The 23,218-nt window shown below is 43.3% G+C and overlaps 1 protein-coding gene and 1 pseudogene across 2 annotated transcripts in view; one reads left to right on the plus strand and one right to left on the minus strand.

The window, feature by feature from the left end:
* Positions 1 to 2: 2 nt before the first annotated feature.
* Positions 3 to 23,218, minus strand: part of BLTP3A (bridge-like lipid transfer protein family member 3A) — a 70,854-nt gene continuing 47,638 nt past the window's right edge. Inside the window, exons 9-21 of one of the 2 annotated variants that reach the window (XM_014846273.3) lie at positions 20,035 to 20,121; positions 19,355 to 19,525; positions 18,804 to 18,943; positions 18,272 to 18,413; positions 17,830 to 18,023; positions 16,161 to 17,614; positions 11,632 to 11,828; positions 8,485 to 8,639; positions 8,250 to 8,400; positions 5,989 to 6,251; positions 5,435 to 5,543; positions 5,203 to 5,309; positions 3 to 4,798 (exon numbers count right to left, since the gene is read on the minus strand). In XM_014846273.3, coding sequence (XP_014701759.1) covers positions 4,673 to 4,798; positions 5,203 to 5,309; positions 5,435 to 5,543; positions 5,989 to 6,251; positions 8,250 to 8,400; positions 8,485 to 8,639; positions 11,632 to 11,828; positions 16,161 to 17,614; positions 17,830 to 18,023; positions 18,272 to 18,413; positions 18,804 to 18,943; positions 19,355 to 19,525; positions 20,035 to 20,121 — 3,296 coding nt within the window. In that variant the 3' untranslated portion in view covers positions 3 to 4,672. The remainder of the gene's footprint in view (positions 4,799 to 5,202; positions 5,310 to 5,434; positions 5,544 to 5,988; positions 6,252 to 8,249; positions 8,401 to 8,484; positions 8,640 to 11,631; positions 11,829 to 16,160; positions 17,615 to 17,829; positions 18,024 to 18,271; positions 18,414 to 18,803; positions 18,944 to 19,354; positions 19,526 to 20,034; positions 20,122 to 23,218) is intronic. The other variant, XM_014846274.3, reaches the window with a different exon arrangement.
* On the plus strand, positions 9,603 to 10,492 carry LOC106834571 (sperm-associated microtubule inner protein 5-like; annotated as a pseudogene).

Consider the following 23,218-nt stretch of genomic DNA (forward strand, 5'->3'; position numbering starts at 1 on the left):
AATACTGTTTAATAAGTTTAATTTGCTTTTTTCAGGTGGTTCACAGAACCAGTACACTCAAGGTTTGATTAGATATTGCAACATTAAAATTTCCCAATACTGACCAGTATTCCAGTTCATCAGATACATTCTCATTGTTTTCCTCAAATAGAGGGGAATGGAGTGACCTTTTATTGACAGTGATTAGCAGTAATAAGGCTACTGTATACAATTGGCGATCCCCAAGAATTTGTTCTTCTCTGTCATTCAGGGTCATAGGGAGAAGGGTTTGGAAGCTGTTCTCTTTTGAAGCTTTCCTGAGCATGACTTAGTAAAGATTCCAATTCTGTTTAGCACCCTGAGTGGGGGAAACAGCTTGGACTCACAAAGTTGGGCAAATCTGGCTTTTAGTACCTTACATTAAAACTCCTGGCTTTAGACATGTACTTAGCCAATGGAGAAGACACTTCAGTGGGGCATTCTACAAAGAAATGCTGTAAGACTCAGGCTAAATCTTAACCAAAAACTAATAAACTGGAAAAAAAATATTGCCTCAGCTCTAACAGGAATTTTTTAAACAGTCATAAAAACTATACCTACTGCAATCTGAGATATTGGATAAGGCTGAAACTTACAAATAACAAGGGAGAAAGTTCACATCCCAAGTCTGGCCACTTAGCAAAACCTCACAGTTTAAGATTCTCCAAGAGTGATGCCCCTGTGTCTGTTTTAAGAGCTAGGGAAAGTAATCCCCATTCAGTAAGAACTACCCAGAGGTGAATCGGAGCATACGTATGCTAGCAGAAGGGGACGATCTGGGTGAAGGCCATAGTCCCTGACAGGAGAGTACCTCACACCAGAATCTCGTGAAACACTGATGACTATGGTAAATCACAAGGCACTGAAACAGCTTTTGCAGTTCTCAGATAACCAGGTGTCATCCCACTGGCTTATGCAGCAATGTTCAGTTTCCACAGTTTTGTGATGTTACTATAACTGACTTTAGAAGTTTAGGCAAGTATTAAATAAAGGAGAAAAAAAACAAACCCTTAGTGTAAAGGTTTGAAAGGAAAGTTCCAGTATCACTATGGCAATGCTTCAAACTATGTTCTTTCCACTACCCACCTGAACTAGCCTAAGGGAAAACAAATGTAAATGGATTAAATGGAAGCATTTAAGCACAGGGTATGTGAGGGGTGGTGTTTATCCCTTGTATATTCCACATACAGGAACCGTTCCTTTCAAAACCATGAAAAAGGTACATAAAGCCTGAGGCCCATGGCAAAATGAGGGTCAAATTAAACATACAGCAATAAAGCAGCCATCATGAGCAGAGAGCGCACTCCCATCTTAAGTCAAAGAAACTAAATTATTCCAGTGAGTTGAAAACAATGTAAGATTGATAAGCATCCCTGCAGCTCAGCAAAGAGAGGTTTAATCCAGTCCATATGCACTAAAGCATATCTCCAGTACCGCCGTGTAAACAGGAATTCGAGACAGTCACAGATGACGCGTAGTCATAAAGCTTCACAGCTGAAATGGTGGTGTGCAGTGGCTGAAGTCTTTGAGAGAGAGTGTTGCTATCACTCCAGACGTTTTCTTGAGGTATTGTTATTTCTTGTTCAGAGTCTTAGAGCTTCAAGGCAGAAATCGTAAGCAGTCCAAAGGAGCTGACACTACTATTTTTCCTTCCAGCTTTTTCTTTTACATTTATCCTGAGGACTACCAAACAGTACACATTTCTTTATTATGAAAAAGTCTTCCTTCTTCCAATGAATAGGAGTATAAAGTTATACAAGATGTTTTTTACTAAAATTCCGTGGGACGATGACACCTACCACATTTCTTGGGGGAGGATTTCATCACACAGTGGTCAAAGCTGCCACATAAGGGAAGTCAGAAATTCTAGGGCTCCATTTGTCCACATGGACAAGAGCTCCAGAGAGCTCAGAAAGCTGACTGAGCTCTGGTGAAAGGGACTCGCCTTGGTGCTCGCTAGATTTGTTTCTGTTGCCCCCGGCCAAGCACAAGGTTAATTACGGTGAGGGTATACCAAGCAACGCCCATTAGACATTTTCTTTGCATGGAGGAATGCCAGACAGATATGGTGGGTAGGGAAGGAAGGGAAGGAAAGAGAATCAGAATGTGATTTTAAACCAATTCAGGGGAGCCTAAGATTGAATAATTCTAGTTTCTGGCTGCTGGATCTCTCTCCTCCCCCCTCCAAGAACATCAGAAATACCATACTTGAGAGGACCAGTGATCCATTTTGTTGACCATTCTGCCTGTGAGAGAAGCACTAAGGGGCAGTTTGTGGAAGGATGCAGTTTCCTCTCAGTTGTATATCACCAAATAGCCCTCGTTTTCTATGATTCCTTTTGGCAGGCCACCATACAAGGATTCCTCTTAAACCTTCTGCACCCATACATAGTTTCTGCCAGCACCACTTCCTGGACAGTGAGCTCCGTAAGTTTCTGATTTGCAGAAGTGCTTTCTGTTACCTTAGGCTATGAGGTAGAGCCCTAGGGCTAGTATTTCAGGACCTGGTGAACATGTCCCTGCTCTTGACAGGATATTTGATCTAACACTACCCTCAGCTTTATCTTTCCAAAAGTGGAGCCAACATTTTAAAGATGTGTCCTCATGTGGAAGTACCTCTGCTCCCTGACAATTTTTGCTGTTCTCTGGACCTTCCCTCCCTTCACCATATATTTTGCAAATAAGGTCACTACAGGTGCACAGATAATTTAAGACATCATCTGTTTTCTGTTGTGTCTCCATGTACCCTTGCTGATGATGCATTTGGGCTTCTTGCCACAGCAGCACTTTGACCCCGCCTCCCTCTCAGCAATGCTTAGGTTTCTCCCCTGAGTTCTGACAGCTCGCTGCCTCTTCGGTTGCTGATTCTTCCATAAGTGCGTTACTTTACAGTTAGCCACACCGAACCTCTTTCCTAAGTATTCACAGCCCAGCTTGTGACCCTTCTGTGGTTCTGCCTTTCTTTTTTAAATGTTGTTTGGTTTACCTTTCACTGCCTGTAAATAATGACATTTGATTGCACTATATCCTACTTTCGAGTTATTTAGACAAATCTTAAATAAGGTTAAACCAAGCATCAACCCATAGGAAACTTCCTGTTACCATTCTCTTCAGAAAGATGTTTATTCTTAAGTCTCTAAGTTGTTTCCTAAGCATGACAAAAATTCCCATAATCTCACACTAACTGATATTTTTAAAACTGCCTTAGTGAAGAACCTTGACAAAATTTTTTAAAAGTCTGAACAAATTAGATCTTGTTCCTTCGTAAATGCCTGTTTCTTTTTATCCTCAAAAAACTAGAATATACAAGTCAGGCATGATTTCTCATAAAGGAGACCATTTTATCTTTCCTTCAATAGGTCATGTGTAACTAAGGCTTTAGTGACACATAAATCACTATTTTACCATCTTGCCAATTCAAGGGGAGTTAGCTGATGAACTTCTGTCCCGTCAACACAATTGAAGTACATCACAGAGCAGTACAGATGAAGGTGGAGTGCTGGAGAAGAATTAGGGAGGAAAGGAAAATAGCTCTTTTATAGGGCAGGGGCAAAACCTCGCTAGGTTGAAGGGTTGCTGTTTTTTTCACTTAAGTCAAAATTACATGATTTTAAAAAGCCACAGTGATAGAAGGGGTGGGAGGCAAAAGGTTGAGATGTTTATGTTACACTGTAAAACACATTTGCCGCTCCCAAACCAGCAAGTGCTAAGGAGGGAGTGCGGGCAGAAAGCCATGGCGCTGGGAAAGCAGATGTGCCAGGGACCCAGGCAGACAGAGGAGACCACCTCGGAAGTGCAGCTGTGGAAGAGAGACAGGACTCGAGGTGGGCAACGGGGGCTTGGAACCAAGCTCCCCCATTGATCCCTACCACATCACACCTTCAACCAAGCTCAGAGTGAATATTTTTTTCTTGATTTAAATTTCAAATAAATTGTGTCATTCAAGGGAAAGAGGATACAACCGAGCTGCTACTGTTGTTTACTTTCTACCACAGCATCACGATGAAAGTCTAACAGAAAGGAAGCTTAACCCTGAAGAATCTGATTGGAACATCAGCCAAGATGATAAGAGCTTGGTTCCCTATCGAAAAAAGACCGAGTCCAGGTCTCTCTTATTCTTGTGCCTCTCCTGGCTCCCGCCTCGCTGGCTGTTTGCTGTTCCACCATACTACCGTAGTCAAAGCTCAGGCCCAGAACTTTCCAGGTCTGCTACAGGAAGCTCTGGGACATAGAATCTTTGGTGGCTCTGTGGGTGATTGAGGAAGGTGGGTACTTTGCCTTGTTGACACAGGTTGTGGAGGAAGCAAATGTCTCTGCCATGAAACCAGGCGGTGAAATGGCCCTACAGTGTCAAGAAGATTCCACCTAGTGTGCAGAGGGCCAGAAGCTTTATACAGGCAAGACATGATGCTTGAGCCACGCGCAAAGCTGCCCCCAGTTTCCTGGAATGTGGTCATGCTTTGCCTGCCTTCCATCCAAGTTAGAACAGCTAGTAGAAAGAACACCACAAGGAGTGAGATGAGCACTCTCCTCCAGTCCCTCTGGTGTCCTTAGCCGACTTATTCAACACTGGACGGTGCCTTCTGTCACAGGTGGTGCTATTGCTGGTGATCTCCTTCCTCTCTCCTTGGCACAGATGGCTGAGCCGCTGCTCTCAGAGCTCAAAGAGGGGGTTATATTTCCTAATCTCCTGAAGAAGTTTTTCTTTATCTTGGGTGGCATCGGCCAATGCTTGTTTAGTTTCTATCAGTTCCTTTTGCAGGGCAGGCAGTTCTTTCACCTGAGGAACGGTAAGTCAGTCACAGTTAATGAATAAGGCAACACACCCTGCGAAAACATCCAGTAAGGGAAAAGGAGGAAGAATTCAAACAGAAAAATCCACAAGTTTGGTCAACGATCAAGAGAACCCAACTAGATCTTTTTTAAAAGCCTGATCTCCTCTTGAGAGTTCAGGAGGTACAGGGACAGCAACAGGTGGAATAAGTGATCAGCAACGACTCACCTCCAGCTTCTGACTTACAGCTCTATTCAGCACTTCCAGAAGCTGCGGCTAGGTGACTGGAGCCCAAACCACCCAGCTGTGTACAGCACAACCTCCCTTTTCAGCCCTCTGGGTTTTACCAGCTTCTGTGATTACAGCCCCTGAGGGTTTATGGGAAAGGTGATGCTCAGTTAGGTCCTCACCTGCTGTCCGAAAGCCTCCCCTGTGGGCGCCAGAAACACCTGTTCTTTTGGAGGCTGCCTCTTCTCACTTTTAGGTACTTCAGCTGATGGTCTGTCCTGAGCAGCTGCTGGAAAAAAAGTAAAGGTCCTAAATGACAAACTGCTGCCAACATGCAGACAATTCCTAGTTGTCACCTATTCCCTTACAGGAGAAAAAAGGCAGAGAAGCTGGGGGCTGACAGGCCCAACTTACCACCTATGTGGAACACACCATCATCACTCCGCTTCAGCACAACATGCTCCATGGCCAGAGCGATGGGGATAGGGCCTGGCGACGTCGGATAGATGGGGGGCATATCATCCTGCAGGAAAGAGAAACCGCATGATGCCCCCACGCAGCTCAGGGCAGTTTAGGTGACAACCGGTGCTTCTACCATTCAGCTTAAAGCACTTTTACCTCATGTTTATCCCTACATTCTTGCAAGGTGTGAAAGGCATAACTGAGTCTCTCTCATTCTAGAGATGGTGGAACTAGGATCAGATAACCTAGTGGGCTTGAACATAGTCATGCTGCATGCCAAAGACAAGGCAAGTGCTAGAGACAAGGTCTTCTCACCTGAACCCAGGACTTTCTGACAGCAACACACATTTGTGTACTACTATAATACTGACAAAGAAGGCTGATATGCATTTCCTCACTTGATCCTCACCATGTTTTACAGTAACAAGGGGAGAGGTTAACAGCCGTCACTGCCGGAATTCCTTGCCTGACAAACTCTAGGGTAAAAAATCAAAAGATCTTCTCACCTGTAGGGTGATCCTGGAGTTCAGGAGCTCAATCTGCATGGGAACTACCACTGGGATCTCCTCATCCTCCAAGAAGGGCCCCAGGCCATTGAGCACCGAGGTGAGCAGCTCAAGATCACAGTCACGAAGCAAGAAATGCAGGAAGCCATTCTGTATGGCCAGGGGGGAATGAACCGCTGCACCAGGCCCCACCTCAAAGCGAAGGCCCACAGCTGGCCTGATGTGCTCAGACTTCAAAGTTGAGGATTCCTGAAAATTTGGACCTTTGGGAAAAAAGACAACAGCCAGATTAACAGCCAGGAAATAGTCTATACATGCATTTAATATTTATAAAACCCTATGCCAAAAGTATTATCATCATTCCCGTTTTAGAGATGAAGGAACTAAGGCACAGAGAATAACTTTCCCAAAGTTACACAACTTGAAAGTACCAAGGATAGGATCTGAACACAAGCAGCCTGACTGCAAAGACTGTGGGCTTAGCTACCTTGCTATAATGCCTCTCATGGTGGAAGGGAGGTTAAGGACCAATAAAAAGCTGGCCCTGTTTTGAATCTGAGGCACTGTGCTAATGGCTAAGAGAAAGCTCTTAAAACACAGGACCTCAACTCTGCTAAATCTGAATGTCCCTTCCTTTCTCCAAGTCTTGGTCTTCTCACCTTTCTCTGATAAAGCCAAGCACGATCTATGCTAATCTCCTCAAAACTCCATAAAAAACAATATCAAGTGTAACCAAGGATATGGAACAACTTGTGTACTTATATAACTGCAAAATGGTACAACCATTTTGGAAAACAAATTGGTATTATCCAGTAAAGTTAAAATTATACCTACCCTAATGACCTGGAAATTATACCCTAAGGAATATAACCCTGGAGAAACTCTCCAACGTGCCTAACAGGAGACAGGCAACCATATTTGAAATAGCAAAAACACTGGAAACAACTCAAATGTCTGTTCAGAATAGACTGAAGAAGTAAAGAGAATACAGTCAGCCCTCCGTATCTATAGGTTCCATATCCATGTATTCAACCAACCACAGATCAAAAGGCCCAGAATGGTTGTGTCTGTACTAAACATGTACAGATTCTTCTTCTTGTCATTATTCCCTAAACAGTGCAGTATAACAACTATATACACAGCATTTACATTGTATTAGGTATTATAAGTAATCTAGAGATGATTTAAAGTATATGGGAGAATGTGCATACATTATATGCAAATGTTATGCCATTTTATATAAGGGACTTGAACACTGTGAATTTTGCCATATAGGGGGTCCTGGAGCCACTCCCCCGTGGATGTCGAGGGAGGACTGTAATGGGTACAAGAGATACTGTGGGGGCAATGGTGATGGTTGCACAACTCTGTAAACTTACTAAAATGTATAGAATTGTACACTTACAATGAATGAATTTCATAGTATGCTAATTATACCTCGATAAAGCTATTTTTTAAAAAGCAAAAAGTATACTTATACAATAGAATATCACATTGTAATGAAAAATGAATGAATTAAATCTAACTCAACAACCTAGAAGAATTTGAAAAATATCATTTTCTTGAAAGAAGCATATCACAAAAGAATATAAACTGTAATTCCATTTAGAAAAACTCGAAAACCTGTAAAGCTAAATAATATATTGATACAAACACACTTGGAAGAATTGCAAAGCAAGAGAATGACAAACACAAAATTCAGGATACGATTGCCTGGGACAGGTGAGAGGCAGAGGAAGGGTCAGGAGAGGGGATCCGAGGGACTTTAAAGTTAATGGTACTATTCTAGTTATTAAACTGGGTGGTAGGTTCACTGTATGGTTATTATTTTATACTTTACATATATTTTTAAGTATTGTTTATTATCTACTCAATATTTAAAGAAATAAATTCTTTAAACAAACCATGTAGCATAAGCCCAGATTTTTCCTGTCATCTTTTAAAGTATAAATGATAATTCACATCAAAGGATTGAATCTGAATGACAGAAGTCCCCATAGTTTGATATTAGCAGCCACACAAAGAAGTGGACACTGTCCTCATGTATAAGCTTAAGGAGCAGCTGGGAAGTCAAGATGGAGAATAGCCTACTGAATGCAAAGCCTCACAAAGAGCTCTGGGAGGATCCCTGGAAGAAGGGGGCTTCATTGGAGATCTTCCCCCGATGGCTGCTGGAGAGAAGGGCCAAGGGTTTGGCCCTAGGGCAGCTGCCCTTGGAACACAGTGACAGGAGCAAGTTAAGCTACGGCTGCCATCCTCACCTGGGCACTGTCCATGCAAAAACTGCCAGAGTCCCATGGTGCCCAGCTGCTGGAGCATCAGTTCCTCTGCTTGCAGGGCCACAGTCAGGTCCTCGCCACGTACCTCAATCCCAAAAGACACCTCATTCACCTTCAGGACCAGAACTGAGACCTGCAAAAGGAGACTCTCTTAGCTGAGCCCCAGGCTTCCAGCCTAGAGCCTACCCTCTGTAGAGAAGAAAGTAGAGCAGCTGACCGGGTGAAGATTGAGGTCTTCTCCACTGGGTGAGGCTGAGCTGTTGGCCTCTGGTGACCCCTGGCCATAACTATCCACAACAGGGCTCCCCTGAACACCAGCACTGGCCAGGGCATGGGGAAGAGATCCTGGCAGAAGAGATTCTGGACCAGACTCTGCACAAGAAAGACAACAAAAGAGTTCAAAAATCAAAATATCCTGTTCAAATCCGACCTCTAAAAACAATGACAACTGTAAAAACAAAACATTTATGACATTTATGAGACAACTGGAAATTTGAAGACTAACTAGATAGTTGATGAATTTAAGGAATTATTATTAATTTTGAAAGTGTGATAATGGTTATTTGGTCACATTTTTAAAAAGTCTGTAAGTGGAAGCAACCCAAGTATCCATGGAAGGACGAATGGACAAACAAAATGTGATATAAACATACAACAGAATGTTATCCAGCCTTAAAAAAGGAGGAAATCCTGACACGTGCTACAATATGAATGAACCTTGAGGATACTGTGTTAAGTGAAGTGAGCCAGTCACAAAAGGACAATTACTGTATAATTCCATTTATATGAGGCTCCTAGAGAGGTCAAAATCCAGAGACAGAAAGCAGAATGGTGGTTGCCAGGGGCTGGAGGAGGAGGGAACGAGGAGTTATTGTTTAATGGGCACAGAGTTTCAGTTTTGCAAGATGAAAAGAATTCTAGAGATGGATAGTGGTGATGGTTGCACAATAATGTGAAAGTATTTAATGCCACTGAATTACAGTTAAAAATGGTTAAGATGCAGGGCCAACCCGGGGGTATGGTAGTTAAGTGCACGTGCCCTGATGTGGTGCCCTGGGATTGACAGGTTTGGATCCTGGGCACAGATCCATACACCACTCATCAAGCCATGCCGTGGCAGTGTCCCACATACAAAATAGAGGAATACTGGCACACATGCTAGCTCAGGGCCAATATTCCACAAGCAAAAAGAGGAAGATTGGCAACAGATGTTAGCTCAGGGCCAATCTTCCTCACCAAAAAAGAAAAAAAAGGTTAAGATGGTAAACTTTGTTATGCGTATTTCCCCCCAATTTAAAAAATTTTTTAAATATTTTAAAAGTCTGTATTTTCTAAACCCAGAGGGGCCCCGCCCGGCTCGGGGAGACCATGCACCGAGAATGGAGAACAGCTTCGGAGGCCAACTACGTGATGGGCAAATCCCTGGATTTCATGCCCGGAAGGGCGCTGAGTGGGACGCAGGGAGAGAGAAATCATGGAGTCTTCCAAGACCTTCATGAGACAGCTGCCAATCACACCACGCTACAGTGGCTTCGTGCCATACCTTAGCTGCGAGGGAACCTCCAGCAAGGACAACATGTCCCACTGTCTGAAAACCTTCCAGGAGATCACACAGCGATATAAAGACCAGAGGGAGGAATTTCACTGCTCGGTCGCCGCTTCCCCAAAACTGAAGCCCATCTGCTCTGAGGAGACGGTCCTGCGGGCCCTGCACCAGTACGAACGGCAGTACCACCCCACGAGTCTGGAATGCAAGTACATAAAGAAACCTCTCCAGGAGCCTCCGATCCCTGGCTGGGCGGGCTACCTGCCAAGAGCCAGGGTCACTGATTTAGGCTGCGCCACACGGTACACTGTCATGGCCAGAAATTGCTACAAGGACTTCCTGGACATCACAGAGCAAGCCAAGAGAGTGCACCTGAAGCCATATGAGGAGTGGTAGCTGTCCCGCCCTTGGAAAACCCCTGATAGAGGATCCCAACCCTCCGGTGACATATGGCAGTACTGACAGACCAAATCTGTCACGCAGCAGGAAGATTTATCTAGAGCCGCTGTCCTCAGCAAAGTATGCAGAAGGCTAGCAGCAGAGAGCCTCCGAGGGAGAGGTGAACTTTTAGGGGGGCTCAACAGCTTACAGTTCTCACATGAGAATCAGCCTCTCACCCACAGCCCAGCAGGCACTAGGACATTTCATAACATAAGAATTCTTTTAACTGCCGTCTACACCCTGACTGGTTGGCAACAGCGTGTGATTAATGTCGAAGACCTTTTATTGTCCTTTGGGAATAAAGAGGATCCTTCTCAGCAAAAAAAAAAAAAAAAAAAAAAAGTCTGTATTTTCTAAAGATGCAACTGAAAATATTTACGGATAAAAATGTTTGGGATTTGCTTCAAAATAATACGGGAGGGAGGAAAGTGGGAAAAAGTATATATGAAACAAAAATGGCCATGAGTTCTTAATATCTGAAACTAGGTAATGGCTATATGAGGGTTCATGTCTACTTTTGTCCATATGTGAAATTTTCCATAAGTTAAAAATAATAACAAAACAAAAATGGGTACACACCATCCAGCTTAAGAAACAGTGCATTCTCTTTTATTTTCATTTAGACATTCTTAGGGGACCATTTAAAAAGTTTCCATTTCAATAAAATGAAGAAACAAGTGTAACTTCTGGATGTGATTGATCTAATTCCTAAAAGTCTGTTTTTGTTTGTTTGTTTGTGTTTTTGTCTTTTGGTGAGGAAGATTGGCCCTGAGCTAACATCTGTTGCCAGTCTTTCTCTTTTTGCTTGAGGAAGATTGGTCCCGAGCTAACATCTGTGCCAATCTTCCTCTATTTTGTATGTGGGACACTGCCACAGCGTGGCTCGATGAGTGATATGTAGGTCTGTGCCTGGGATCCAAACTCACGAGCCCTGAACCACTGAAGTGGAGTGGGCAAACTCAACCACTATGCCACCAGGCCAGCCCCAAAGTTACTCATTTTATCATAGACAAAAAGCTCCTAGTTATTTTATAATAAAATACATAGTTAGGCAAAAAAAAAAAAAAACCAGACAATAAACACACACATCATTGACACCAGCCACAAAACTAATTCTACTGCTGCAGCTACATGGCTGTAAGACTAATGCTCTCTCCTTTGGTCTGAGTCTCGTTCTGTGATAAAGGTCAAGTACTAACCAATAACCTAGAAGATATGGAGATAAAGCCACTAAAATTTCTCTTTTTTGGTTTTGGTTAAGAAAATGTCTATTTTATCAAATCTCAACTCCTTTTGCATCCTGACAATCTGAATACAGGCAGCAGAAAGGACCTTTTCTAGACTTCCGTAACTTTGCCCGGCACTGCTTCCACCTACCAGACTCCAAGAGCATCACAAAGCTGTCACTGCCATCACTGTCCACTGAAATCCGGTCTTCAGGGCCACTGCTGTCCAGTGAGACACCATCAAATGACTGCTGAGATACTGTCCTCTTCATGGAGAAAAATCGGAGTCGGGCAGCACCTCCACTCACTGGGGCTACCACCCCTTCATCTATCTTGGCCATGGGCTCCCTGTTTAAAAAACAAAAACAAAAATCACAAATGTGGCTTAGGAGACATGTTCCATCCCCTTGTAGCATCTATCCCTTTCAGCCAAGATAGTTGTCATATACATAAACTTTGATGTCAACTACTAAAAGGGGTCACACCACTTTTCAACTGCTGGCCTTTCTGAATCCTCATATTCCAGCATTTCAAACTGCATAATCAGCTCTCCCATATCAATATTAAATGTCAAGCTTATTCAAGGTCATCCCATATACAGACGAGACCAACTACCTACAGCCCTGGTGCTAATGAATGGCACCTGAAACCACCCATGTTCATTCCACAGGTATTTACTGAATAACTTCTGCATACAAAGCACCAGACTAGGCACAGGGCAGGGGTAGGGGTGAATATAGTGATGAAAAAGGCCTTCCCTGTCCTCAAAGAATTTATAATCTATCAGGAGAGAGGAAACATACATAAATAACATTATATGAGAGTAAGTCACATACACCATAAGAGGGACAGAGTTACAAGCCAAAGGTTAGGCAATATCAAAAAGGGGAAAGGATGAGGAGAAGGGGATCAAACATGGCTCTGTGCAAAGAGATGGCATTTGAGGTGGTCCTTAAAGGACTGTGAAAGAGAGAGAGAAGAGGGCATTCTACGGGGAAGAAACAGATGAGCAAAGGCGTGGAGCCAGAAAACAAAAAGTATCTTTGGAGACTAGTAAGTAGCTCAGCCCAGCTGGAGTGTAGGTTTTGTTGGCAAGAGCAATGGAAGATAAGTTAGAAAGGCATAATACAGTAAAAAGAAATCTTTCAAGACCTTTCAATCCTACCCTCCCATGTTACAGATGAAGAAACAGACTCACGGTTGCAGTTAAAGGTGAAATTAAGAAAAACCCAAGACTCCTAACCTGTTGCTAAATGCCTTTTTCACCTGACCACATGGGTTGCAATCAGATTATAGAAAACCCTGGATAAAAGATTATATATGAAAGTGCTCTGAAAACTGTAAAGTACAGGGGGTACATGGGAAATCCCTGTACCTTCTGCTCAGTATTGCTATGAACCTAAAACTACTCAAAAAAATAAAGTCTACTAAAAAAACCTGTAAAGTGCCATATGGATATACCATAATAATCGATCATGCCACACGAAGAAGTTCAAACCCAATTCAGGGAGTATAAGGACAAAGCCTGAAGGTTTTAGAGCAGGCCAATCACAGGGTCATACCTGTGTTTTAGGAAGTTTGATATGGCTTTTCAAACAAGCTGGAGAGTAAATGACCTCCAAAGAGGAAATCAGTTAACAGTTTACTAAAATATTCCACATGTGAGGACAGACAGGAAAACTGATATGAGACTCCCTACGACAGTGTTCTCAAAGGGTCATCCTGGTAGGAGCATCAGCATGAGTGGAGGACTTGTTAGAAATGCAAATCCTCTGGTGCCATCTCAGACCTACTGGATGAAGGACTCTGGGGTAGGCTCAGCAAGCTGTGCTTGAACAAGCCCTCCAGGCAATTCTGAAGCACGCGTAAGTTTGAGAAGCACTACTCTAGGAATTATGTCAGAATCTGACAAATGATTGGAAGAGGGAGAGCTAAAATTTAGAGCTTTGAACGAGCAGAAGAATGAGGCTACCAAAAGAAGAAAGAACTGGCCTGGGGGGGATAAGGAATTTAGTTTTATATATGTGAGGTTCAAGGCACCCCTGGGAGATCCATGAGGAGCAACATGCAGTAGATAGTTTTAAATGAAGAGCAGGGGCGGGAAGTCAGGACTGTCTATATAGAGAAAGAGACTATAACAGAGTGAGGAGATGGATAAAATAACCTAGAGAGAAAATATTCAAAAACACAGACTGATATAAACCTTCTGAAAGTTTAGCAAAATGCATCAAGAACCTCAAAAATGTTCATAGTGTTTGACCCAATAATTCCACTTCTAGGTTTTTATTCTAAAGATTTAGATATGCATAAAAAGTAATGTTCACAAAAATAAAGACATTTACAGGCCAGTCTGGTGGCATAGTGGGTAAGTTCACATGCTCCATTTCAGCAGCCCGGGGTTCACAGGTTCAGATCCCGGGCGCGGACCTATGTACTGCTCATCTAGCCATGCTGTGGGGGCATCCCACACATAAAATGGAGGAAAATGGGCACAGATGTTAGCTCAGCAACAATCTTCCTCAAGCAAAAAGGGAAGGATTGGCAACAGATGTTAGCTCAGGGCCAATCTTCCTCACCAAAAAAAAAGGACATTTAACACAACATTGATTCTACCTGAGAAAAACTGGTAACAGAATAAATGATGCCCCCAGACAGTGGAATGGATGAATAAGTTATGATACATCCATTTGCTAGAACACAATAGAGCAACTAAAAATTATGTATTCAAATACCTAATGAATGGGAAACTATTCACAATAAAACATTAAGTGAATGAAAATGGAAATCTTCTGTATTATACAGAAATAATAGAATCCTATTATTGTAAAAACAGTATTTGTATATATCCGTATACACATATAAACATTCACATGGATACAGAAATATATGTATAAAAATTGGTAGAAAATAGATCCAAATGTAAATAGTGGCTATCTCTGGATAGTGTCATTATAAGTGACTTTTATGTTTTCTTCTTTATTCCTCTATTTTCTACATTGTCAATAAAATAAGCACAAATCATTTTTATAATTAAAAAAATAAACATTATGATAAAAGTGATCAGAATACAGACAGCCTAGTGCTGTGGAACAGTTACATTTATAGGATAAAAGGAAGAAGAGAGCAGCCAAGGAAAAAGAAAAGACTCCTTCCAAGAGGTGAGAGTAGCTGGGCAGGGTTACAAGTGCTCAGAATGAACTGACCAGCAGGGCTGACTGCCACAGAGGAGCCCAGGAGGAAGCGGGCAGAAAAGGCCACTGGCCTGGCAGTTAGGAAGGCAATATTGGTGTTTAAAGAAGAGCTTGTATCACACACCTTTCTTTTCTCTTTTCCACCTCTCCTCTTTTCCCATCTCCCTTACTCTTCTCCATTTAGAAAAGGCAGCACATTTGGTGACTGGGAGTCCAGGCTTTCAATCCTCGCCCCACCACTCACAACGTGTGTGATCTTGAGCAAGTTTCTTACCTCTCTGAGCCTCAGTTTCCTCATCTGTAAAATGAGGAGTGATATTAGTACCTGCCTTATAGGGTTGTTACAAGAATTCAATGGATTAATATTCTAAGTATATAGGACAGTGCCTGACACATAGAAAGCACTGGATAAATGTTGCCTAGTATTATTATATCATTTATCCCCTTAAGTTTTCCTTTCTCCTTCCTCTTAGACTACCTATGCCTAGCAGGTACCAGCACACCCGCAGGATTGCTTAGAGACTCACTTAAGACAATCCACTTAGACAAAAGCTCTAAAGCCACTGACCTTCAAACCATGGTCCCCAACTACAACATGCCACAGCAAAGATTTCCCATAGTCTTCACTATTTCTCCTAAAACTACAAGGCACCGATGGAAAAATCTGTACCTTTCCACACTTCTGACTGTGCATTTCTGTATTCTTCGGCTTACTCTCTACTGTATCTCCAGTGCCTAACGCAGAGCCTGGCACACAGTATGGGCTCAAAAAGTATTTGTTGAATGAATGGATGAAATTCCTCCTTCTCTATTTGTCTGGCAGACGTTGATAGGTGTACCAGAAAGGCAAGTCCAAAGCTCCAACTTTTCTATTTACAAGATATAGGATCCATGGGCTCACCCTCTCTGAAGCCTCACTTTCCCCAGCTATGGACTGGGAATACAAATATCTGTAGCTACCTCACCGGGCCACTGTGGGAATCAAATCAAACAAAATGTTACATGAGAACTCACTGAAAAGAATAAAACATCACACAAATGTCAAGTATTATTACTCTAAGATAGCAGATGTGTATCAACAATAGTAAATCAGTGAGAGACGAGATAACATGATTCTAAGAAGCAATAACTGTTGACTTGAAAACTGACTGAGAATAGGCTTACATAGAGGAATGTGAAAATCCATGGGATTTTGTGTTCTTTTATTGCAATTTCTGGTTCTTTCCCTATCATAGAATAGACGTGTTCCTGAAAATAAGTCTCTCCATTTGGTATACCTGTATCCTCTAAGCAGCCCGAAAATTCCTCTGCCGCCCTGCAGGCAGCTCTGAAAACTAAAGGCTTTGCCACATTAAATAGGCCATTCTATGCATTCTCCTGGACTATCTGGTGCTTCCCAGTCTACAAATGCACACAGCAGGAGGCCTTAGCCCAATGACCAGAGCTAGGAGGAAGAGATGGGGAGTGAAGAAGGCAGAGAATCACTCACTTGGCTGGAGGCAGGGACAACACCTTGTGCATGGTGGAGGTCATTCTGTCTCTGCCCAGACTGAAGGCATCCTTAGTGAGGGACACAGCTTCCTTGGTGAGGTCCATGGTGGCATGTAGAGCCTCCCTGGTGGCATCCTTGGTCATGTGAATAGCACTTGACAACTCTCCCTCAATGTTCAAGGGGATGAGCTTGCCCTGTCCATTCACAGTGGTATCCCTGCCATCTGGGGGCTTCAGTGCAGCTGGTGAGCTGGATGCTTGGGTTCTGCTTAATGTCTTGGCCTGTAAGGAATCCACTGCCTCATGGCCCTTCCCTGCCTCCTGCTGTGCAAGAGAATCTGAGTCCTGCAGTTCTCCATTGCTATGGATAGGCAGTGGCCTATCCTGGGATGCAACCAGATTTTCCAGGCCACTATCCTCGAGAACCTTCTCAGGGCTGGCTGGGCCCTGCTCTGAGGAGGCATCAGACTTCAGCTCCCTATCCTCTGAAGGAGACAGCTCTGAATCTATGAGGCTGGTGGTATCTGAACCTGCAGAGTCAGCTCCAACAGCCCCAGGGGCAGGATGCATGAGCAGAGCTACCTCAGCACTGGGGAAGAGCACCCCAATGCAAGCTGTCTGGTCCTGCAGGGGAGACCCAGTCATGGCCTCTGTATCCTTAGTAAGCTGCTCCTGAAGACCCTGTAGCACCTCCTTCAGGCGGAGTAGAGCCAAGTACTGGTAGTGGTCAAGTCTCACACGGACATGTGCAGGAGAGTGTACAAGCATGTGAACATCCGCTGTATCCTCCAGCTCTGCCAGAGGCCCTTTGCTGTCCACACCACCACTGCCTTCTCTCAGAGTTTCCACGACTTCCGTAAGGCCTGATAGGCTTTTCAAATCATGCTCGGTTTTTGACCTCTGATGGGACACAGTGTCAGGGGCAAAGGCTTCAGACTGGACAGGACTGCCAAAGCTAGCTGATGGTTTCAGCCTCCCTTCTGTGGCTGAAAGGAGTTTCCGTGCCTGGGCTTGCTGCCAGCGGAGGGGTAGGCAGACCCAAATGGACAAGGGGAAGGGGGCCACAAAATTCAAGGCATGGCCTTTGAAGTTCTCTGTTCCCTCAAAGTCCAAGGAGATCTGGGTGAAGTGGATGGACCAGAGATCCTGGGAAGCCTTAAGCCTCTGGGGAGAGAAGGTACTAGCTTGAGGGAAGCAGGGATCCACTTGGAAGGCATGGTGCATAAAAAGCATATGCAGAAGGCTAAAGCCACCTGGAACCTTGGGAAAGTGCACATAATTGGAATGAAAGAACTCAGCAGCAGCAAAGCCCCGGAAGAGAGTTTGGAGGTCTGGACAGCTGCAATGTGGGGCATGACGTGTGTTGGTGGCAGTCAGGCCTGACGCAGAGAAGACAAGGGCCTGGGGACGATGCAACGCAGCCTGCTCTCTCTTCTCCAGCGGGAAGCTCACCTTCAGGAAGAAAATGAAACCCAATTCAGAATGGCCGTCTGAGTATCTCCACAACCCACCACCAATACACACGTGAAAGACCATTTGGGCTGTGAGACTGTTTTACTGTTTTTCTTACTTCTATCAAATGGACAGAGCAGAACCCTGGATGATAGCCACCGGGGAAATGCAGCTGTGGCTGCCAGCAGGGAACAAAACCCCCACTTTCTCCTTACCTTCAGCCAGAAGGCATCCAGTCGGATGTCCAAGTGTTCATCTTTCTGGCTTGAATCTTCCAGCTTGTAGATAGCTTTGAACTGCTCCAAGCTGTGGTATAAATCCAGGCAGAAGAGATTTCCCCAGAGCAAGCTCACAGGATCCATAGTAAATATCAGACCATTGAACTGAATGTAGAGATTGGGACAGGGAACTGGAAAGCAGGGAAAAAAAGAATCGTCAGGTACAAAGTAACAGCTCGACTCTTACTTACCAGCTAATATTCATTTTACTATCAAGAGAGCAAAGGTGCATATTTATACAGGGCAGAGTCTTTAACAAAGGTGTGCTGTACTAACTCAAACACCTAACGCTAAATAAGAATATAAGCAGTGCCCCCAAAACTGACCAAGGTGAAGAGCACGCGCTAGACAGTAAGCAATCACCAGACCGGATGCCTACCTGGAAGCTCCTGATTATCTGGGAAGTAATACTCTGTGAACTCAATGTGAATGGCAGAGACCTGAGTGGGCAGGCTGTGAAGTTTCCGACTGCAGGAAAGAAGTGTGGATGGCTTCTTACTGGGTTGTCCAGCTGTAGAAACCTACACAGTCGCAAGCTGCTGTTAGCATCGGTACGGCACCCGGAACAGAATTTCCTCAGTCACCTCTCAGGTAGTGTAAAGCCTCTGCTATCCTTCCAAAGTCTGTCACGGGAGCGGAGTGCTTTCACACGTGTTCCAGGCATTCTCACACTTGACTATCCACAGGTTCGTTTTTTCAGAGGGAAGTCTATAGTTGGGTATTCAGAGGAAATAGGGGAATCCCACATCCTGATCTCAGGGGCCACGCTCAGAAAGAAACAAAGCGTCAATCCACCCAGAAGTGAGGGGAACAGTCCCCAAATTCCACAGCCTTATTCCCACCTGCTGCCTCCCAAATGAACTGCTTCCCCCTTTCCAACTCCCTGCTCCCCTGTGTCCTGGGCTCCTCACCTGGTGGATGTCCAAATCATCCACCCGGATTACCATGCAGCTAGAGCGTAAGCGATTCCATGCTGGAGGCCGAAAGGCAGCCTGTCGGCCCTGAGAGGGGCTTCTCTCAAGCAGGTTCTTTCGAGGACTAGAAAAAGAATCTAAACAAAAATAACAAGGTGGAAAAGACGATCAGATACATTCAACTTGTATTATTAATAGAATTAAGAAAGTAAAAATCCTAAGATCATTAATGCTATATGTAAGAAAGAGAGCTTAACACTGTCTGTCTTCTGGTTGGAACTCAAAAATAGTACTCTCCTTAAGACCAAGGCAACAGTCTATCGAATAGAGGTTATTAACAACCTCCCTTCAACATTGCAGCTATCCCTGGAAACAAACAGGCCTCTAAAGAAAAGAGTCACTGATGTCTCTCCATGGGATAAAGTTGGGATAAACAGCTAGGAATAAGTTGGGATAATTAGCTAGTGCACTAGCTATCTCCACTGGATATTCAAAGATAAACGGCAAGAGGCTTAGCAATGGGAGTCTTCCAGCTCCTCATAACCCACCTGCTTTCCTCCGGAAGGGCGAGTCTACCCCCAGGTGCCAGGGTGATTTCAGATCCGTCTTCTCGTGCAACTTCTCCATTTTACTCTGAAATTCCATCACCAGCTTCTGGGCCCACTGGCCTCGGGTCTCCATGGCCTCACAGTGCCGTACCCAATGTTTGCAGCTATCGCCTGTGCAACAAAACAAAAAGATTTTAGTCCAAGATCATGATCCAATGTTCCAATTTTTCCTTTCCAGTGGTATAGTCACAGTTCAGAATCTGATCCCTCAGCCCCAATCCAGAATTCTCTAGAATAAGTAAAAATTATCTAGTGAGAGCACTCAGGTTCCTCTGGATTCCATATGTGATTTTTCCCTAAGGCTCCCTAAAGGCCAGCTGCTGACTGCTGCCATCTTTGATTATGGACTACTGGAGAGGCTCTAAACTGGTGGAAGTAAGGGGCAGAGGGTTGAATAAAAGGGAACATCTCAAGCACTGCCTCTCCTCCAACTTCATTACTGGTAAAGAATCATCAATAGTGGACCCTGAAAGTTTCCACAAGATGTCCTCTCCCAACACCTCTCTGAGCATGTGCCGCAATCCCTGGCACCCTCCTGCTGGGCAGTCAAGGATGAACCCAGAAATCTGCCCTCAATACCTGGGCCACACTAGTACCACCCCCGTTCAGAATTCTCCTACCTGCCCAGTGGAAGGGGTAATAGTCAAATGCCATCTTGCGGAAGGTAAGCTGCATTGCACCACCCATGAGTCTGTTTGCAGAGACGCCTATGAAAGAAAAGTAAAAGTGAACAGCAGCAGAAGAAACAAAGAGGCCTAAATACCACTTGAAGCACTTCAAAGTCCTCTTGAGGGTCAGCTCCAAAGCCTGGCTGACACACAAGCGCAGCTGAAAGGCCATGATGTTAGGTGATGTGCAAGGCTGCGGCCCTCCTCTTTGGAGATGCAACAGCCAGCATGCTCTAAAAGATCAGAACAAGTATATTCCATTGTCTCTGTAAACGGCTGCTAGATTTCCAGAAAGGCAGAAGAAACTGCAAAACTCAGGATTCAGGAATTCCAATTCTAGGTCACCCCAGACACACTTTACAACCTTAACTGATTGGTTCCCCCAAACCTCAAAATACTAGTATTGCTATCCCTTAGCCCCACGCCTGGAGAGGCATAAGCCAAATTCCCCAGATAACAGGACCCATACTATTTCCTTTCATATCCTGGCCTCAGAGCTAAAGCTGTGATATCAGACAACTATGACCTACTGTACATACAAAGTACCCGGGAACACTAGAAACAGTGCACTAACAAGGACATTATAAAATAAACATACAGAATATTTTAGGTAAACTGGAATTTTTAGCAATAAGTCAAATATTGTATTATGTTTATCTTGAATTTACATTTAATTCTTACTAAATAAATGCACTTTCCATGTTTGTATTTTCTCTCTCCCACGAGACTGGAGGAACTCTAAGAGTAGGGACTGTTTCTTCTACATGTGTACATTGTCTGACCTATCCTGCTCTGCACTTCCATCCCATCCCTGACTCAGGGGAGGGAAGTCCCAGGGCATCCTCCAGGTACAAGGTGGTAAACCTACAACAAGGAGGGTCATTTCCATCCAATCGAGATTTCACCACCTCAAGTTCTGGACTAATCATCATCCTACTAAGAGATTTACCTACACCACTGTTCCTGTTCCTCCATCTTTTTTTCATAATTACCACCTCTAAGGAGCCTGTTTAGACATTTTTCCCCTAATGCTCCCTCTCCATGAAACATTAATACCACAGATATACTGTATATCTGCTTATGTACTACATGTCTATCTGTACTTATTTACAAAAAGAATAAGTATAAAGCTTATTCCTTTTCTTCAATGCAGGGTTAAGAAAGATGAAGTAATTCTTTTAAAAGTTAAATTAAAAAATGTAAAGCTGTGATATTTAACTTAACTTTATAACTATATTTGCTGAGTAACTTTTAATGTAATTTATTTCTTATATAAATTATAATGTATCAAATTACATATGCAAGTTAGCAATTTATATAAATACATAATAGCAATAAAATCAAAAAAAATTTTTTTTTGGAGGAAGATTAGCCCTGAGCTAACTGCCACCAATCCTCCTCTTTTTGCTGAGGAAGACTGGCCCTAAGCTAACATCCGTGCCCATCTTCCTCTACTTTATATGTGGGACGCCTACCACAGCATGGCTTTTGCCAAGCGGTGCCATTATCCACACCCGGGATCCAAACCGGTGAACCCCGGGCTGCTGAAGCAGAACGTGTGCACTTAACCGCTGCGCCACCAGGCCAGCCCCTACAATCAAATCTTTAATTATTCAAAATTATTTTTCAGCAAAAGTAAAACAATTGAAAATTTTAAATTTCTTAAAATTATTTTTAGTGAACTTATCTTTTAACTTTTGCTTGATATGAGAAAATAACTTTTAACTAGCTGCTAGATAGTAAGATAGTGTCAATATTTTTTCTTTTCAGCACTGAAGTAAATTAATGATTTGTTCAACAACTTATAGAATTAGATAATAAAATATAAACTATTTTTATTTAATTCTCAAAGTTCAAATCACAAAATTACTGAGGATGAAATATAAACAACACTGACAAGGCAGCCAACAGGCATGCACAGGCCACCTCTCGCCATATGACTGTGAGACCAGGCAACCGATTGAGAGAAAGTCCTCTAATCACAGCCATCAATTCGCCATAGTTTATAGCACTGATCTTCCATACATTCTGTGTATCTTCCATGAACTCAATGTCAATGCTGTGCATATGACTACAAGAAAACCCAAGGAGAGAAATTAAATACTAAGGAATAAAATTTTGTCAGGTAGGGTTAAGCTTTGGAAGGTCACAAACCGTTGTTACATCTAAGATTTTTTTCACCCTCACCTCTCACCAAAGAACCAATTTTCAATGTCCAGAATAGGCAAATATCAAGATAAAAAGTAGATCAGTGGTTAGTTAGGGCTGCAAAGTGGGGAGTGACAGCTAATGGGTACAGGGTTTCTTTTAGGGAGAACAAAAATGTTCTAAAATTAGATTATAGTGATCACACAACTCTATGAATATACTAAAAAACAGTGAGTTGTAAATTCTAAATGAGTGAATTATACGGTATGTGAATTCTATCTCAATAAAGCTGCCTAAAAGAGAAGAACCAATTTTCACCTGCTGTGGGAGGATATCCCAGTTGAAACTGCATGACCTAGGGTACTGGAGGGAGAGAGTTTCACAGCCATGCTCCCTGCACCGGAGTTATTTGGAGCTAAAAGAACAATAAGCTACACAGACTGAGCAGATTAAAATAGGATCTAGAATTGAAATCAAATATAATTACCAACTGCCACATATTTAATTATAAACACATAATCATATATGAGACATAAGTGGTAAATAGTGTACAGAAATGACTAATTAATGTTCTTCAATAAACTGGTCGGAAGAGGACAGCTAGCCTTAAGAGACAAAGATTTTGGGTCACAGACCTTATCCTGAGGGAAAACAGTTAAAAAGAGGTAGGCGACACTCTCTTCCTGATCAACCACCAACCTCCTTTCTGAAGCCTGAAGTATGAGCTGCTCTAGTTTGATTTTAAGAGACTGTGCTGCCCCACCTCAAGCCAAGCTGTCCTCAACAACCCACCCAGTTTCCAATAATTTCATCTCTGATACCAAAGGATAGGTGAGAGTGCCAGCCAGGGGCCGAACGTCTAGGCTTTAGTGTCCCTTATGAAAAAGCAGGTAGCTGTAGCCTTCAAGGAGTCTCTTCAAGGAGCAGCACTGTCCAAAAGAACTTTCTGTGCTGATGACATCTTCTAGGCCATAGTCTATATCGAGTA

This window comes from Equus asinus, chromosome 8 (assembly GCF_041296235.1).
Source record: "Equus asinus isolate D_3611 breed Donkey chromosome 8, EquAss-T2T_v2, whole genome shotgun sequence".
Taxonomy (NCBI): domain Eukaryota; kingdom Metazoa; phylum Chordata; class Mammalia; order Perissodactyla; family Equidae; genus Equus; species Equus asinus.